The sequence below is a fragment of the Prosopis cineraria genome, unplaced genomic scaffold (genome assembly GCF_029017545.1).
Source record: "Prosopis cineraria cultivar Desert tree isolate PC_DT_omini unplaced genomic scaffold, ASM2901754v1 PC14, whole genome shotgun sequence".
NCBI lineage: Eukaryota > Viridiplantae > Streptophyta > Magnoliopsida > Fabales > Fabaceae > Prosopis > Prosopis cineraria.
Genome location: NW_026555345.1, coordinates 23,978,870 through 23,998,213, shown reverse-complemented (window position 1 = coordinate 23,998,213; position 19,344 = coordinate 23,978,870). Strand labels below are relative to the sequence as shown.

General features: G+C 33.2%; 2 protein-coding genes across 3 annotated transcripts; one reads left to right on the top strand and one right to left on the bottom strand.

The window, feature by feature from the left end:
- Positions 1-54: 54 nt before the first annotated feature.
- LOC129293096 (uncharacterized) lies at positions 55-7,288 on the bottom strand. Of its 2 annotated transcripts, none has more exons than XM_054930900.1 (7): positions 7,050-7,288; positions 6,285-6,786; positions 6,067-6,175; positions 5,695-5,818; positions 4,402-5,151; positions 1,731-3,636; positions 55-886 (listed from the first exon to the last, which is right to left on the bottom strand). In XM_054930900.1, exons 2-7 carry the CDS (start codon positions 6,478-6,480, stop codon positions 456-458), a joined length of 3,516 nt encoding a protein of 1,171 aa, XP_054786875.1. In that variant the 5' UTR covers positions 6,481-6,786; positions 7,050-7,288; the 3' UTR covers positions 55-455. The 2 variants fall into 2 exon arrangements, with proteins under 2 accessions (XP_054786875.1, XP_054786876.1); XM_054930901.1 differs by having other exon boundaries at positions 1,731-3,615; positions 7,050-7,287.
- Positions 7,289-16,970: 9,682 nt separating this feature from the next.
- LOC129293531 (protein Iojap-related, mitochondrial-like) lies at positions 16,971-19,063 on the top strand. The gene is made up of 4 exons (XM_054931541.1): positions 16,971-17,360; positions 17,800-17,887; positions 18,361-18,452; positions 18,726-19,063. The coding sequence occupies exons 1-4, from the start codon at positions 17,034-17,036 to the stop codon at positions 18,795-18,797; spliced, it is 579 nt and encodes a 192-aa protein (XP_054787516.1). The 5' UTR covers positions 16,971-17,033; the 3' UTR covers positions 18,798-19,063.
- The last annotated feature ends 281 nt before the right edge of the window (positions 19,064-19,344 follow it).

The following is a 19,344-nucleotide window of genomic DNA, read 5'->3' as shown; positions in this document are numbered from 1 at the left end:
TGGGGTAACAGAAATTAAGGATTAACACAGGGCACAAGTAATTGACACAATAGATAAACCACTTGTAGTTGTAATGAAGTCATTATGGCTTTCACGATCTTAACGAATATGAATTGGTGAGTTCTACTTCACACTTGCACTGATGGATCACCTTCAGTGAGATGGAAATCAAATAACAAGAATGCAGCAATTAGAGGGAGCAGACTTCTCCAAATGCTCCTAAAACCTATCTATGGCCTACGAACCGAAAAAAAAGGAAGCGGAAAATATGTAACTTTACAATTATGTCAAGCACAATGTGACATTTCTTACAAAATATGTCGGACCAACATGAACATGGCTGTTATCACAAACGGCCTTCAAACAAGCATGAGGCAAAGATCTATACAAACCAGCCAAAGGGAAGAGCGGAAATGCTGGTGCGAATTTTAAGCACAACCCGAAACAATGAACTCTCACATTATGGTGCAATTACACTTCGATTCAACCTTCGGAGGCTTCATGCTGTCCACCTTGTTAGGAAGCCCGGCATTGTGTTTGAAAGACTCATCGACAACTTCATCTTTCTCAGTCTCGCCACCGGGGGATTTGACATCAGTTTCCACTTTCCTCTCCCTTGCCTTCTGGGATTTCAATGTGTGCCTGAAAACAGCTCGGCTACGCAAACCCTTCCTACTATTGGCTTTGGGCGTCTCTGGTATAGTCACAGTTGGTTTAGAACCTTCCAATGGGTCGGAGCTTTCCTTTTCCATTGCTACTGTCGCAGCCTGATATGCAAGGTCATGGACAATGGAACTGCAAAATAGTATTACATCAGTTGCCTCTTCCAGAGTCAGGCTTCTAGGGTTGCCTCCACCTGGATACTCCACTGTAACTGTTGATTCGTCTGTCATGAAGCAATGGAAATCTATCAGAGAGTATAGTTTACAAGTAGTGGAGGTAAAATGCAGTTAAAAGAGAAGTATCTGCTTCACAAGAGAAAAAAATGAAGTGACACTATTCTCCTCAACTAGAAAAATTCACACGTCTGCATGGATGATTAACATATTTTAACCGTAATATGCTGGAGACATGAACTAAAAATGGCAAGCAAACAGTGAATCCTTCCTCAATTCCATTGAGTGGACCAATGGAAAGCAACAAACGAGCAAGACTTTCAAAATGCATTAGACTCACAAATTTTCAACCTTGAATATGAAAACTTGTAAGAAAGAAAACAACATTAAGAATACAAGAGAAAATATTCTTGTCATTTCAGAAGTTGCATGCATGTGACTAAAGTATAAATGGCCTGCAAATTAATACTGAAGGCAAACCCATTCTTACCAACTTTCAGAAGCAATAAGGATTAGCTCAGCTGCTCAAGCATACAAAAAAATATATACAAGTAGTCATATAGCACACCATTTATTGCCACTTATTTTACCAAATTAAGAATCGCAGAGAGCAAATCAAGAAACAATCTTTTCAATAATTTAGACTCTTCCCCTGACAATCCTGATCTTGGGAGTTCAGAAGCTTACTATACAAGATAATGAAAATGGACTAGAATTTATTGTCGCCATATATCATTTACATATCTCATCAAATCGTTCAAAATCAGAGCAAAAAAACTGTATGGAGTGGGGTGATCTGGTGATTGCATAGGCAAGGACAAATCTGAGAGAAGAGAGTGAGAAGTGTGTGAAAAATTTTAATTACCAGGGATTTTAATACAGTAGATGTCATACCTATACCATGGGAGCACTCAGATGTGTTGGTATCAGGAAAAGAGGTATCACCAGGATTTGCAATAGAAGATTCCTGACAATCATTCACAGCACGTTTTGATATCTGGGATGGATCATCCTCTCCAACACCAGGATTATTCTGACAAGAAACTTCCCTTTCAACTTCGGATTCTGTAGATGTCAAAATGTTGGTGGCAGGCAAAGCATCCGATCCATCAAGATTAGCACACTGCACATCAGATTCCTCATCAATGGATAACCCTGGAGCCATAACTGCTGCTTCTATATTTGAGAGATTCCTAGCATTATTTGAATGATTGTCAACATTTTCATCAGAACAATCCCCAGGATTTCGAAATAATGCCATTGAACTGCCATCAGGCTGAACACCAACAGCCTGGCTCAGTAATTCTGAATTACAAGCATCTGCACCACCATCGTGATACTCAAATTTATTTTCCTCAATTGCTGAATCCATAGGAGAAGCATCAGTTACATCAGTCACTAAATTTTCCGGAGCTTTCACTTCTGAAATTATAGGTATCTGTTCTGTAATGTCATATTCTGTCTCTTGTGTTGCAAGATCTACTCCATGATGAGTATAGTTTGAAGTTCCAGAAAAAGATGACCCACTACGTTCATGCTTGATCCTTATTTCATGTCCAGCGTCTACATCCAACTTCCTGCCACTTGACTGTCGTTGCACACTGGAGTCCATTTTTTTCGCCGGGCTAAAATCAACTGATGATGAGGCAGAATAACTTCCATACCCAGTGGAACTTCTGATACTGTTTACACTTCCTCTCGCAAGAGAGATATCATCATAGGATATGGTTGTCGCAGTAAAAGTCCTGCCCTGAACTACCGGTCCTTTGTTGCTGCTTGACCTCCTCAGCAATACAGATATGCCAGTACCTCCCAAGAGGTCCATTTTTGAATTTGGACGATCATTGTGGTGAGACAACTGCCGGTCCCCAACATTACTATAAGGATTTCTGCAATCAACTTCTGATTGGTCCATGTTTGACTGGTTGGTGGGCATCCAGCCACTTCCCTCTGCTGGTGAGCTTGGAGGAGGAATTTGTAGTGACTGATCCTGGATTAGCTTATTGTATGAAGTTTGGCTATGCTCAGCATCTCTCTCACCAGGAGGAAAGCTCGAATCCACATTGGTATCTTGAGGCAATTCACAATCAACCATTAATTTATCAGTTTCAGCTACTGGTTTTTCTTCAATGGACACATTTGTAGAAAACATTGAAGAGTCTTCAGTGACTGCCAAAACTGTCTCCTGGGGGATGACTCTCAGCAGTGTGTATTTCCCTCTGCATTCTGGACAAAGCCTAACATCCTTCTCTGTTTGATCAGAGGCCTGATATCGGCAACCACACTGAGAACAGATTGCTGCATTTTCAAAATTATCAGTTTCCAAAATCCCATTTTTGACATCGGAAGTTTCTGAACTTTCAATGGTTGTAGTGGCAATACTGTGATAAAAAGAATCTTCAGATATAGTGGGATCATGATCAATCTTATAACCTTTACTTTCATTATGATGTATATCAACTGATTCATTGGCAATCTCATGCCCAGTGTTGGCATTTATTATATCATCCTTATCAAAGGCAAATACTTCTTCATGTATGTCAGGATATGGTATTTTCTCAGCTTCACTTGCCCCATCATCTTGGTTGTGATCACTCCCTTCAGTATCATGTGCAACACTTGTACCTTGATCAGAGCTTGCATTGCTGCTTGTTGTGATAGAGGAATTCCTAGATACCAGAGAATTATTACGGGCAGAATTTGCTTTTCCAGCATAAAAGGTAGTACTCGGCACACTAGACAAAAGCGGCCTGAACATGTTCTGAGGACTTTTTCGATCCTGCACAACATTGAATGGTGTCTAAAATGAGTTAGAATTTTGATTACTATCAACAATTAACACACATTCAATAAAAAAATCGTGCTAAAGAGAGATGAGAAGACATTGCAAACATCTAGATCTGGATCCAATAGATTAACACCAAATATTTTCTAATTAATCTCTCACCAAACATTTTATAAGCATATCTGGCACTATAATTATCACATGTGTGAACCAAGAGAAAACACTAATAGCTCATGCTTGATCAGGCATCTCACTTTAGTGCAACAATAAATTCAATCTTCATCATTGATTACTTTGAAATCAATTACGAAGAGTAGTTGACGTATCATATATTGTACAATTAAATACATCCAGGAGATATCAGGCATCCAATATCAACATTGAAACTGAAAATTTTAGCTAAATTCAGGATTGTATCTGAAATCATTTTACACATAAAACGAACTTTTGCAAACTTCCCTTTATTGGCATCCAGATAGAATTACAAATTGAATGAGTACACTTTATCATTGATAACTTCAGTTTAAATAGAGAGCATTTTTGTAGCAAAGCATTCCTAAAGAGAAATTATGTGTGTGTGCATGCTCACATGAGCACATGCATGTATAAGTGGGTAAGAGACCCAGGAACTACAAGGATGCATATCCAGACTAATTGATCTTCTAATGGCATGGAAACTTATGAATTAAACACACATCAAAATTGCTTGTCAACAAATCTGGCAGCATACCATAAAGAGCTGAAAGTATATTAGTTTAAGTAAATCAAACATTAAAATACCATTTGGCGAAGGGCAGAGTCAAATGATCTTTTTGGAGCAGAATTTGGCGAAACCATTTTGGCTGTCTTCTTGGAAATGGCAGGAGTTCTGTTATTTATAAATGAGCCACTCCTTCTCGAATTTAGCCAGTCTAAACTACCCACTTGGATGGACTGTATAGAGTCAGTTTCATCATCACCAGATGATGCAATAGAACCTTTGCTGCGTGAGCTAAATTGGTCTCTATCATGACTACGAAATGAGCTACTACTTCTAGAAGCAGTTGGAGACATTGACTGCCTACTGTATTTAGCAGTAGAATCCTTTCCATTCCTGGACGCGGGTGATGAACCCCTTACATATGATGCTGGTCTGTCAGCCAGAGAAGTTCGAAGATTTGGGGGAGCTTCAGAGGAGAAACCAGGAATGTTAGTTTGCCATGCCCTTATCTTTGGTGAAGCAGAGTTTCCACGACTTGTCTTGACTGGAGAAGTTCCCCTGACTCCTGATGAAACTACAGGACCATTGGAGCCAGTGCTCATCCTCCTAGGAGTAGGAGTAGAGGACCTCGGTGCAGGTGTTGAAGGCTTATTTGGAGGAGTAGATGGTCTTCTTGATGGAGTAGCATGGCGCAAATTTTGAGTTGGGCTGGAATTGGACACTGATGATGGTCCAGCCCTTGACTGGGATGCATTATTTCCAGTACGAGGAGATGGGCTAAGGCGATTTGGACTTGCACTACCCCTGCTACTTCTGCGACTTCTTTCCATCTGAAAGAGGTTAACATCCAATATGAGATAAAAGACTTCCTGATGGAATACTGAATTAAGGATAATTAAGATTATTTTATTATTGCCGTGCAATAATTGATTAGGATATTTTATTTAAATAAGGATATCAAGATATGTTTTATATTTATTTTCAACAAGGATTAATTAGGATTTAATACGAATTACTTCATCTTATCATTATCATATCTTTTTAGGATTATTCTAGATCTAGATTTTATTATTTTAAATAATTATGCCTAGGGCTTTATAAATAACTCTAAGGTTTTTCTTTAGTTGCCAGACCTTTTTTGATGAATTGAATAAAAATGAAAATTGTGTTCGCTCTCTCCTTCAAGTTCTTCTTTTCTCCCTCAATTCTCTCTATTTTCTCTCTCTCCTTTCTTTCTATTTCTCCCTCCTTCCCCTTCTCTCTCCCCTTCCCCCTCCCTATTTTACATTACTTCCAATGCTTCAAGAAGATTTATTTGAAATGGAAAGAATACATAACTATGCATAACTATATAATCAGATTCAAAAGCTTACCGTAGAAGATCTTGATATGGAAATAGGTTTACTCTGAGGCCTTCCTCTGCTTGCAGCATTGATTGGATGTGGCTCATCATCATCCAATGAAGGAAACAGTGGTGTGTCTGGGGGTGTCAGTAACCTTGAAAAATAATAAACAAAGAACGTATTAGCAAACTAAGCATTGCAAACCAGAGATAACTTTATGCACATCAAAGTCTCAAGCCACTAAAAATAGTTGAACTATTGGCCAACTAAAAATATATGTACTGAAGTGGAATAATGATGACTACAAATGCTTGGCTTTTGAATCATGTATAGGATTGCATCATAAAACATCATTTAACCCTGAAAAAAAATAAATCCAAAAGGGTGGAAAACACTACACACCAGTCATAGTCATTCTTGTCACCATCTGCATTAAGCAATCCACTGCTTTCTCCTCGACCAGGAATGGAGATCCCAAGCTTAACATCAGAAAAATGCCTCAACTTCACAGCTGTAAATTAAAGTTTAAGACAAAAAGGAGATATGCATCATTATCACTCAAGAAAAAATGTACCAAGAACATATAAAATTTTCTTTTAGGGTGCCTTGAAGAAAATTACAGAATTGGTCTTCAAGGTTATCTGATGACTGAAGCAAAAAATTCTCTGATTCTCTGGACTGCATTTCATTGAACAAAGCAAGATCATCATCTTTCTCCCTATAGAGCAATCCACCTTCAAGACTGCGCCCACGCTTGTGACTGATTGTTTTTGGCTCTCTTCCGGGAGAGAATCTCAATGCTGGGGAAGGAGGCATTTCCACCACCCAAGATTGTATTAGAGAAATGTCACCTAGAGCTCTCCATACAACCCAAAATCGATAACCTACAGAACACTAGAGTGCAACCCAGAATTGACATATAGCTCAAGCTCACTGGGAATTCAAGCCCCAGCAATCAGTTTGGGCAGCAATCGTATTCAAACTTGTACGGCATTTGCTGTCTTCTCGAGCTTTAGTTTAATTCAATCCAAACACGGATTGACTTCACACTTAGAGTGATCGAGTCGACTGGACCGCATATCTTGCAAGAACGCAAGGAAGCATGCAATACGACGGGAGTGACTGTACCATTCATAAAGCAATGTCTTAAAAGCCAAATGTAACAAATATCCGAAACCAAATTGACAAATTCGTTCTGTAAGTGTCCTAAAAGTCAGAAACCCTAGAACATTTGCCAATTGCAGATCACAATTTGCACTATCGTCATTGAAAAGAAGGTCCAAGTCAAACAAAAATTCAACTTCACTACCCATTAAGTGAGCATTGAAGTTCAAAGTGCATAGTAAAAACCCCCATTAAAAAGCAGTAGATAGGACTTGACTTACCAATTTCCCAATTCAAATTGCTTCAAACACGGAATGGAAGCTCAAAGAGTGCGCTTAGGATCCCAAGTTCGAAGATAAAACAGAGCTCGAATGCCAATTACAATGCGACGAATTTAGTTTCAGACAATCGGATCTATAGCATTCGTAGACTGAAAGTGGCAACCAAAGTACAGATCGGAGCTTTAGAGCAATCGGACGGTTGCAACAAACCGAAAATTTTCTGGCATTCTCTCTTCTATTTGCTAAAAAACAATTTAGAAGTGAAAATTAAGAATATCCAAAACCTTTTGTTGCTGTCGTCTGATTTGCGCCTTTCCCCAATAACAAGCATTCTTTTAAAAAAAAATACAACGCTTATACTGTAGTTTTCATTTAAATTTATATTAATTTATCTAAAATGTAAAATTTAAAAATTAATTTTTGATGTAAGAAATAATACAGCATATCAGAATATGGGTATCTATATATAAATTATTTATTTCATATTATTTCTGGATCTATTTACAAGATAGAACTTTAAAATATTAGTCTCCTTTTTCCTCCGTTTACATTCTCATCTTATTAAAAAATGTTAAATTTCCTACCGAAATAGCGTTAAATTTATATCTAACATGTCATTTCTTTTGTTTATCGCCATATAACATGTCATTTCTAATCATGTACTTTTTTTGGCCTGCAATCATATACTTGTTGAAACATTCAAAATTTTTATTAAAAGCCCTATATGATTTCACTTTACAATTATAATTGGTATGTTTTTGGTCACCACTTTATAATTGGTATGGTTCAAGACATGCGTGAGATCATTTAATGTCCAATTGTGTTCCAACTTTTAAAGCAGAGGTTGGTCGTTGTACAAGCAATGGCTTTGAAATTGAAATTGATTGCCATCACTTACTGTTTTTCGTACAAAAATGCTATTCTCAATTTCTGTCCAAATAAAAAAAAAAATCAACATAAACTCTTCTTTTATTAATCTAATGTTTGATTTAGTAATTAAAATATATTCAAAGAGATCGAAAAAAGAAAAGGATGATATAAAAAGAGAATAAATCAGACACAATTTTATGAATCATATAATTTTATTTTGAATTTTGAAAAAATTTTAGAATAAAAAGTCTCTTTCTTAAAAAAAAAAAAAAAAACTTACACACACAAGTGATGATTAGCCAAACTGTCTAAAACCAAATGCATTGAACAATCACAGTCAAAGGTATCATTTTGGTGAGCTTAACATGTTAAACAAGCAATGTGTCCTAATTAGTCATATTTGGAGCCTCTGAGTCTCTTTCCAATGACAAAAAACAATTGTTGCAATAATGAGTAAGCTATGTAATGTATATTTCATAAAGACTTTATTATATGGCAGTTTTTAAAATGATTTTTTAGTTTTTAATATAAAGCATATAGAGAGTTATTTATTACTATTTTTTAATTTTATCTCTATTATAAATTTAATGTTATGGCTTATCATATATACTATACAATGTCTCTCTCTTTTTAGTTTTAATAGGGATAAATTTAAAAAATTATTTTATTTTAAAACATATTTAATGAGTTAATTATCATCCTTTAATTTTAATAAAATAGTTGAGAGGACCTTATGACAGAGACAGAAGAGAGAGTATACACAAGTAATGTTGTCCAAAAACATATAAGTTCCAAGAACAAAAAAAAATAGCCAACGAAAATTAAGAAAGAAACTTGAGAACAAAGGAAAGAAAAAGAAAGGCGTTACGTGGGACATAGAAAGAAAATGTCAACATAACAACTACGTTATAATTAGCTAATTGCTAGCTGTTTGTGTGTCTGGACTACGAGCTAATCCAGAGATTAATTATGGAATTATTATTATGTCACTTTAATTGGTGGGTGAGACAAAAGGATATATCAAAAGCCCTCACGCTAATCATTTGAATTTCATCATCTATATCCTCTACAGCTCATTCATTTGGTTCTAAACTTATTTAATTAACAACGTTGTTTTGTACACTTACTGTTTTTTTTTTCCCTTATAGTTTTTATAATTAAATTAAGAAAAAATAAAAATAAAATCTCTTTAAAATATATAAATAACAATTTAATTCCTCAAAATACCATAATTTTCTAGAAGTCTCTGGGAATTTTGCTGTCATTAATGAGTTTATATAAATTATCAAATTGTTTTTGTTGAAAATAAATTATGTACAAGTTTTATTTAAATATTTATAACTTTTCTTCTTATCTTCGAAACGATGCAACAGCTTTAGCCAATTCACAATTTATATTTGCTTTGATGTTGTATCGTTGTGAATATAAGAAAGAAAGTTGTGAATATTTAAATAAAATTTGTGAATCATTTATTTTTAATAAGAATAATTTGATAATTTATATAAATTCATTAATAACAGAAAAGTTTCTAAAAATTTATGAGAAATTATGGCATTTCAAGGGACCAAATTATTATTTATATATTTCAAAGGGATTTTATTATCATTTTCCCTTAAATTGATTCTTTGGTAATGATATTATACTTATGTTGGATTCTTTGGATTTTAAAATTAATTAAATGAGGTTACATAGAAATTTTTTAAAGTTATGGAACCAACGGTCAAGCAGTTTTTTTTTTTTTTTTAAATTTCAAGTGGACAAATAAATAAAAGCTATATTAGGTTTATGATTGTACCTCCAAAAACATCTGATTATATAATCGGATTCTCCATATTATTAAACTATTTAAGTGAGAACAGAAGCTTTAGAGCTGTACTCCATCAATCGTTTAATTGTCTAAGTCAGGATAAAGAAATAGAAGGGAATTAAATAATTTAACTGAGGAAATTAAAATATGCAAAGCCTCATCTCCCTCCTCTTTCTTCTTCTTCTTTTTTAATCTCTCCCCACATCATCAGATTTAAATATGACAATTAAGAGAGCATAGGTCTGCTATTTATTCTTCAATAAATGGATATAAGTTGGTTAATGTCTCAATGATATGAAAGGAATAAGTTGGTACACCGTTAAGAAAATAATTAAAAAAAGAATATAGTACATAGTAATTACATGAATAGAATTCATAACACTTGTATCTTATAGTTAATAATAGAATAAAATGAAATTAATGAGAAATTGAAGTGAATAACAACAATTTTGCCAATATATCCACCAACAAACAAATGAAAACGAATACATATAATAATTATAAAAATAAAATAAGTACAGTGTATTCGACCGGGGGGGAAAAAAACTAAAACAATAAGTGCGGTCTATTTGTGCAATAAAATTTATTTCTTACATTAGACAATAAATTGTAATGACAAAAAACATTGAAAGCTTATATTTGATTTTTTTTTTCCCTTTACATGTTTACTTCAAAACATCTGTGACTACAAAGTCAGCATTTGATATTATCTAAAAATCAAGAGAATTCCATATTTCTTATTTTTAATAAATCTAAATTTAATATAAAATGTTTTAATTAATATTTGTTTATTTGTTTAGGGGAATTATAACAATGGCCCTCCCCCTTTTTCAAAACCACAATATTAAAAAGCCAAACTATAAACCAGTGGACTATGTAAAGATCCCTCTCACTACTACCTGAATAACTAAAATTTTAAATAATTAAGAGATTATCTTAAAGTAAGAATGACAAATTTGTTAAATTATACAAATGACATTTTAAGATTTTAATATTTAAAATACTCTCATACACTTTTAATATATTCAAATCAGAATTTAAAATGTGTGCGAAAGCCTAAAATAAAAAAAAACAAAACATTTACATATAACTCAAATAGTGAACTATACAAGAAAACTACACATGCGTTATGGCTAATTGCTCATGTGCTGTGATGCATTGCAGGAGTTTGACAGCATTTTGTTATCAAATTGGCAGCACAGAGGATGAACTTTCGATGTATCTCATTTTTTCGTTTGACATTTGATTGAGGTGATCTTGGTGTTTACAGAAAAATTTCTCATAACTTTAGCTAATGGTACAAGTTTTATAATTAAGTTTTTTTTTTACAAAGAATTGGACACCTAATACCAATTTCACTCTTTTTTCACATTAACTCACATCTAAGGTGCTCAAACTCCAACAAATGAGTCAAAAATCTACACCAACTCTTGGACCACACTCAATGGACTATTTAGGACTTGTGCAACACACCATAATCCAAAACAACATGCATATATCATAAATTTAACCCTCAATCCCTCAATCCACAAAAACACAAGGGGGAGATAACTTTGTATTAAATCATGAATATTCATTCAAAACAACTTAAATACACTTTACTCTACATACACTAGTATTTGACCTTATACAAACCTTACAACCACATGTCAATAATTCAAGGTATGAAATACACACAATATTTTCATTTATAATGCAAGTAGTTCAAAACAATGGTATGAGTCCAAGTTGGCCAATTAACCATTGAAATACACTTAAATAAAATGAAGAGGCCTTCAAATAGCATTTACTCATAATCTTATGTTTTTGGTTGTTTTCCCCGATCCTAATCCAATGAGCTCAATCTTAAAAATATTGAAGGATAAGAGGTGAATACAACTACTCAATAACCAATGTCAACCTAATTTATATAATTACATATCAATTAAAAATGGATATAAATGGCAATAAACTCAATTTTCATACACATGTGGCAATTATAGCCTCGATCACAACAATAATAACTATGTGATTGGGCATGCAATACATATTATCAGATATTACAATTATCACTAAAAAAGTAGGTTAGAAATGCCACTACCATGCCTCGTCAAAGGATTATCACAATGATAACCTGGAGTGATCATATTCCTATCTAAAAGAGAAATAGAGGAAAATAGTAGCCAAAAAAGAAGAAGGAAAAAGAAAAATAAAGAAACAACCGATAAAAAAATAAAGCACAAAATTGAATAATATGAAGCCAACCAAGCATATCATGGCACTATTTAAGGCTGTTTAGGGTGCCTAATAATTAGTCTACCAAAAAAAATGGCCAATTTAAAGAAAGAACAAGATGCTTGAAGAGAATCAACCATAGTCGAGTTGGGTTCAACCATTGGGCAGGGCTAAGGTTAGGGTTGAGGTGTTGGATCAACATACTTGATCCTACTTGAGGCTAAATAAACAAATAAGGGGAGGGTGATAGATTGTAACATTGTTTTGTTGACGGGAGGGGTTTTATTTTTCATTCCACTCATTTCTTTATTCTCTCCCTCTCTTCATTTTTTGCCCAAATTTTCCTAGCCTCTACTTTGAAATCCTTTGGTCATCTTACTTAGAGTTGATGTTGGCCATAAATATGTAGCAAGACATCGTCGTTGCCTCCATGTTTGCTCTCTAACTCATCATCTTTATTGTCTTTGCCTATTACTTTGAACATTATTATCGTTGCTAAGTTTTGACTATGATGTGCTTGCTTGGTTGTGATCTATGGCTTCTCTCCTATAGCTTAGAAATTTCTCCCAACTTTTCTCCTCCATTGGTAAACTAATTGTTGAAGACAAATTTTTGATCATTGTTCCTTAATCCCAAACTATCTAAAACAAATTTTAGATCTTGTGCTTATGGCTATTTTTCAAGCTTTAAGGAAGAGGGAAAATAAATGTTTGAATCTTCATTCTCATTTGACAGGTGACGATTTAGAATGTTCCTTCCCCTTGCAGTAGATTTTGTTGGTTACTTGGTTTTTATTAGTTATTTCATTTAAGGCTTACAACAAGGATGGCTTGATTTATTACTTGCTGGTAGCAAGTTAATCTCATCCTGTAATATTTTAGGTGCAAGCTTCTGTGTATGTTGGCAATCTCGTTAGGTTTTCTTAAAATTTTTTCCACTTTCTAATTGAACAAGTTTAAGAAATTTTGTTATTTTGCCTTCCAAGTTAAGTTGTATTATTTCTGTCTTGTGCTCTATATTTTTCTCTTCAATTTTGATTGCTATTATCTTATTTACAACCTTGTGATTGAAAAGAAAAACATTGAAACAGGTTTGGTCTATTTTTCTTGCCAGCCTAACCATGCCCGCCCTAAAAATCTAAGGTAGTCTTCAGGTATGGTTGGGTTTTGGGCTACAAAGCCAACCTGTTCATTTTTAGAGTTATGCTTTAGGTTCATTATCTATTCGGTCCAACTCTACCCACATATAGTCTTAATTCTACTCATTTCATGATAGTCTCCTTCGATCAAGTGAAAAAAAAAAATTGTCATACAACTATAAAATTGGATTGAGAAATGTTAAAATTCTAAATTAGATTTTCGAATTTGGAACCCCAAAAAAGAGGAAAAGGAAGAGTAAAGAGATTTAGGGGACCAGTAGAAGGAGGACAGGCACAGAAGTAGCAGAACATGGAAATATTAAGAAAGCGGCACTGGCAAAAAGAGTGATATGACTGAGCCATATGGTTGAGTGAACGAGGAGGAAAAATGAAAACATCGCAGAAAAACGAAGAAAAGATTAAACACAGAGAAAAATCGGAAAAGAAAATGGTAAAAGAAAAGGTGGAGGAGAAAATGATGAAAGGAGACGAGATAAAGAGAGAGAAACTCTCCGGTAAAACAAACAACAACACGGAAGACAATGTGACAAGAAGAAAAAAGGAAAACACAAAAGACAAACACGTAAAGGCTAAAGCAATGTTTGTCCAAAAAGGAAACCAAAAAATAAAAGGCTAAAGCAATGAGCAAAGCAAATTGCACGAGGCCAAAATTGAGCCAGTATGTATTTCGGGTCAGCCCAAAAGATTTTAAGATTTTGTTTGAGAATTTAGAATTTTTTTTATTGCAAAGTTATTAGAGTTGCCCAATAAGGTCTAAGAAATTCATAGTAAGATTGAACTCAAATAGACTTGATTTTACTATTCAAATTCTTTTTTATTATTAATGAAATAAAATTTATATTTATTATAATTTTTACTTAGTGTCCACACTCTTTCTTTCAAACTTTTAGTTCACAGAACTTTTAAATGAAGTTTTAATATTGTAATAATTGTTTGTTTTGAATAGTTTTAAAATTATAAAGGAAAAATAAACACAAGAGATTATTTTATATGCTCTCATTTGTATTCTTCTAATGTTTGGTCTCACTTTAATAAGAATATAAAAAGAGGTGCATTATAATATTATGATATTTAAAAAATCTTAATTTTTTAATATAAAAATTAAAATTGGCTAAAAAAAATAATATTTAACTTAGGTATTCGGGCCAAACTGAAAAAACTTAAAATGCTAAAATCATGCTTGATTATATAAGCTTTTCATATGTCTTAAATATTTTAAATTCAATTTGAATAAATCTAGTTTAAATTGTACCCTGATCATATGAATTACCAAGCTGTAGGTAAAAGCTAACTAAAAAAGCAAACCACTAGAACGAGTGAGGTGAAGTGGTTAGTGTTTCACGACTATAATAAGAGATAGAAACACAAAAATATCTCATGTATACCAATACATAACTTAATTGGTAAAGAATTTAATCAGTTATTTTGAGTTCACATTTTAGATATATAATTATGTTAAATACTTGTTGAGAAAGCCTTTCCCACTAATATAATTTTACCCGACTTGGTTCATAAATAATGAATAATTATATAAAAAAGAAAAAAAGAACATCACATGTATATTGTTTTTTCGCACCTTGCGAGTTGTGGCTAACGTTTCGTTCCCATCTTAATAAAAAAAAAAATTATCTGTGTGTAGCATGGAACATTGAACATATACATATCGGTATTATATACATAAATGTAAATAGTTCTTTTATATATACGAATCTATAATTCTTGAGCGTGCATGTATGGAATTGACATTTTTGTTGGGGTGCAGGATAAGAATTTTTGGTTGGGCCTGGGGGCAAAACAGCATGAGCACGCTTTAAAAGAGACGGATGTGTCGTGACATGTGCGTAACTTTGTCGTTATTTCCATTTTTTAATACTCCATCCATTTTTATTTATAAAAAATTATTATTTTTAATTTATTTTTTATATAAATAAAACTATATTTTGTAATAAAAATTATTACAAACTTCTTAAATTATCCCTCACAATTTTATCATTCATATATAGTCATAAAAAATAATTAATAAATGCTTGATTAATAAAGAATATTGTAGTCTAATTCTTTTATTTTTAGTACAATTAATATAATTAATTAATTTTCTTAAACTATGTAATACTCCTTCCGTTAAAAAATATAAAACATTTTTAATCGAATCTCACCCTCAATAAAATAATTACATACTTTTAAACTAATCGTATCTTTTTATATTTATTTCTATTAAATATTCTATAATAAATATAACGTTACTATCAATAGGGGCACTTTTAAAAAAAAACAATAATTACACCTCAAAAGACAAAAAATGTCTCATATTTTTAAATGGAGGGAGTATATTTTTTTCTCTTACAAATAAAAATAGAGGGTGTATTTATTATTTTTGTCATATGTATTATATTTTTTAATTTTTAATTTAATATTTAACACTTTTATTTATTTGCTAGGAAGCCTCCATATATTTATTTTTCCAAACTCATCATGGAACCTCCATATAATACTTCTTCTATTTCAAATTATAAAAAATTTTTAGATAAAATTTTACATATCAATAAATCTCATTAAATATACTTAGCAATCTTATCTTTCTAAAATAAAAATATAAACTTTTAAAAATATCCATAATTTAATATATTGAAAAGAAAATGGACGAAAATGAATTATAAAGAGAAAGCGCAATATTAAAATTGATATATTTAATAAAATTTTAACCTACTCAAAATGTTTTATTTTTAAATTTTTTTAAAGCACTTTATAATTTAAAATGAAAAGAATAATATATTTTATTAATTTTGAGGTTGCTTTTGAAAAATCTGTTTATATTTTAGTAAAAATTTAGTAGCTATAGGTTACTTCTCCAATGTAATTTAACACTTTTATATGACATATATATTATTTTTAAAAATTAAAAAAATAATTTATATAATTTCATGCGTGTTTTGGAAGCTTTTTAAGCAAAAATGACATATATATCACGTGACTTTTGGAGTGCCTCAAGCATGATTTGGCTTATAGAACTTATTCAGTGAAAATGAGGCTTTTGAAGGTCATTTCTCTCGTATGTATATGTTGTTTCACGTATGATTAAGCATTCAAAGAAGTTATTCAGTGTGAAAATAAGCTTCTGGGTACATTTTCACGCATGATCGAGAAGTGTTCACACTAGTTTTTGCACTGGTGCTAAATCATGTGTGGTTGATTGCTGCTCTCACACGTGATTTTGCAGTTTCACTGTGCAAAACTTCATAAAGTCCTAACTCACTCAATACAACTCCAAATTTGACAAATTATATATAATTGGAAAGCTCCTGAAGTCTAGTTCTCAATGAAATAATTTTACACTCAAATTCAACGTATATTTTGAGATATGATCAAAAGAGTTCAAGACTGAAAGTTGTGCAAAATTAATATCTCAACACTCAACTTCTAAAATTCATATCCTTCTCGGTAGAACTTTATTTTGAATAAATAAACTATCATTGAAAATTTATTGGAGTCTATTTTCAAATGAGATATATGTTTCACATTAAAATTATCTTTGTAGTTAGAGATATGAGACAAAATATGACCAAAGGTCAAAACTAATTTTTTGCACAATTCACATTTCAAAGCTTCAAGTATTCATAAATTTTTCAACTTAACTTCATTTTGAGTAAATAGAATAACTTTGAAAACTTTATGAAGTTAGTAAATAAAATATGTCAAACTTTGTGAGACGTATGTGATGAAAGATGAAAACTATAATTATAGAAAAATATTTAAAATTTTTGATGATATTAGATTTAAAGTTTAGAGTAAATTTATTTATTTACCGTTAATTTTAAAATATTTCATGTACAAGGAGAAAAGAAACATAAACGACGTCGTCAAACATCGCCATCATACTTTCGGTTTCAGGCTTCGGGCATCAGTCACGGACCAGGGTTTAGTGGTTGCGCACCCTATGTGGGCGGTTCAACGAGCTCGAGCATTCCTCTCCTCTTCCACGACTCCGTTGTGTTCTTCATCATTTTCGCAGGCTCCGCTACCATGGAAGCTAGGGTTTTCATTTTCAGGCTTCAAACATGCTTCCTCTTCATCCGTCAATTATGGTCCCAATAAAGGCCTTTTGGATCTGCAGGAGATCGAGAAGGTTCTGAGCGATGTTAGAGCCGACGACGTCAAGGTCATGCCGGTTCCCAAGCACTGTGATTGGGCCGATCATATGGTGATTGCCACTGGTAGGTCTACCTGGCATGTCAAGAACATCGCTCAAGCTCTAATTTACAAGGTAGGTCCCTGGGTTCTATCTTTTGCTATACTTTTCGCTTGTGTATTAAATTTATCGGAAATGGAGAGAGGGATTGCTAATTTAGTTGAAAGCACTCTTGTTGCAAAAGATAGAAGGAATCGGGTCCAATTTCAAAACTCTGTTGCAGAGCATTTAGGCTTCTTAAATAATAGAGCTAACGAATTTCTTTGGTTGGATTAAGTTTTACTGATTTATATGTCTCCTGAGGTGTACTCTTTCATTATCGTTATCCTTGGCATAGCCAAAAACTACCTTGTGAGAATTTGAGTGAACTAGGCGAAGGACAACATTTAACTCAGAAGAAAAATTATACTTGGTGGAGTTGAGTTATTGGTGATTAAATATGGTTATTTTCTGTGTTATGTGCTTATTCCGTTCAGAGAACAACGGTGACCATTCCTTTCATGTTCTGTACCAGGCTAAGCAGAAACAGAGAGGAGCGGAACGAATGGTGCTACCAAGTGTGGAAGGGCAAAAGGGAGGAAAGTGGATCGTCATTGACTCTGGTATCTGATGATGCTTTGTCTCATATTTGTCACTTCTGTAATGGGTTAGCTGATTAATTTGAAACAATCACGAAGTTAAAAACTAAGGCAGCAAAATGTTAGGGATGATAACCTGTTATAGGCACAGTATCATTTATTAACATTGTGTAACTGAACCTGAGGACCATTTTACCCTGTTCTGTCAGTGACAAGAAACCTTTTTAATTTTTTTTTTTTTAATTTGGGCTACGGATTCCCTCCACTACAAAGAAAACGTCACATCGTAGCTAAGTTGATATTTCTTCCCCCAAACACTATTATTTCCTTCCCCTGAGTTCGTAAGTATTCATTTTCCATGATATGTGGTATTCGGGGGATCCTCTGTTGTTACATTGGTACTAAAATTCTGTTACAGAAACAATTGAAATAAGTTGGTTGATCTTGTATAATTTGCTGGATCTGAACATGCCTTGATTTTTCTCTTATTGATTCAGGTAGAGTTATAGTTCATGCTCTTGATGAAAAGGCCAGAGCTTATTACAATTTGGAGTCTCTTTGGAACTCACAGACATTGGAAAAAGAACCTGTACGTGTTTCTTGGTTTTGTGCTCCCCCCCCCCCAAATTGAAGCTTTACTAATTTATTTCCAGTAGCTTCTAATTTTGATTTGAATAACAGCATGATTACTTCAAAAGCCAAGTAACTAACATAATTATAATGCTTCTGGCAAAAAATGTTCAATTCATGCTCAGTAACAAATGTTCAAAGCTGCATATTCGTCTGGATTGTCATGTGATATTGAAGTGTATTCCATTCCAGTGTCTGAAGTTGAATTATCTCATCATTTCTATGTTTTCAGGATTTGGGAAAAGCTTTGGTTAAGATCCGCCGGAAAAACAATTCTAAGAAACCAGCACAAAGGAGTGCTTAATTAGTGATTCTCTGCAGGAGTCGTGAAGAAGCTTGTAATTGTTGTTTGTGAGCCATAAGAGTGCAGGTACATCAATCGTAAACTGTTGGAAGAGATTAGGTTTTGATACATGGTCTCTTTCCTATCCGTTTTTGCCCTTGTACTGAATACTAACTTTGTCGGTTTACAATCCCAGACAGCTTGTATTGGAATACTAGTCAGTTTTACTGTTATAAGATCCACAAATCTAACAAAGACAAAAAGTGAGGGCAATAAGCTCTTTGACATGCGTTTTTGTTCTCATGTTTCTCGTTTTTTTTTAAGGTAAATTATGTTTCTCGTTTTTATTTGAGATATTTAATCTCAATCGAGGTTATACAGAATGCGCTTGAGTATTTAGAACTGAGTTAAGCAATCTGCTTTGACCCAACAGATCCTCGAAATCAATATATACTGTTTTTATAATGAAACGGAATTTGGTATTATTGGAATATTAGTATTTCTGTAGTTTTGTTGACATATGGGTTTCATGGCCTCTTTATCCCCCGGGGGGGGGGGGGGCGCCAAG

What these genes read in the sequence shown, in the direction of transcription:
- LOC129293531 (XM_054931541.1), top strand. Translation starts at nt 17,034, where the DNA reads ATGTGGGCGGTTCAACGAGCTCGAGCATTCCTCTCCTCTTCCACGACT. An exon ending in GTGGATCGTCATTGACTCTG is followed by an intron (nt 17,888 to 18,360) that starts GTATCTGATGAT and finishes TTATTGATTCAG; the next exon opens with GTAGAGTTATAGTTCATGCT. An exon ending in AGACATTGGAAAAAGAACCT is followed by an intron (nt 18,453 to 18,725) that starts GTACGTGTTTCT and finishes CTATGTTTTCAG; the next exon opens with GATTTGGGAAAAGCTTTGGT.
- LOC129293096 (XM_054930900.1), bottom strand. Translation starts at nt 6,480, where the DNA reads ATGCCTCCTTCCCCAGCATTGAGATTCTCTCCCGGAAGAGAGCCAAAA. An exon ending in GACAAGAATGACTATGACTG is followed by an intron (nt 5,819 to 6,066) that starts GTGTGTAGTGTT and finishes TTATTTTTCAAG; the next exon opens with GTTACTGACACCCCCAGACA. An exon ending in CCATATCAAGATCTTCTACG is followed by an intron (nt 5,152 to 5,694) that starts GTAAGCTTTTGA and finishes AACCTCTTTCAG; the next exon opens with ATGGAAAGAAGTCGCAGAAG.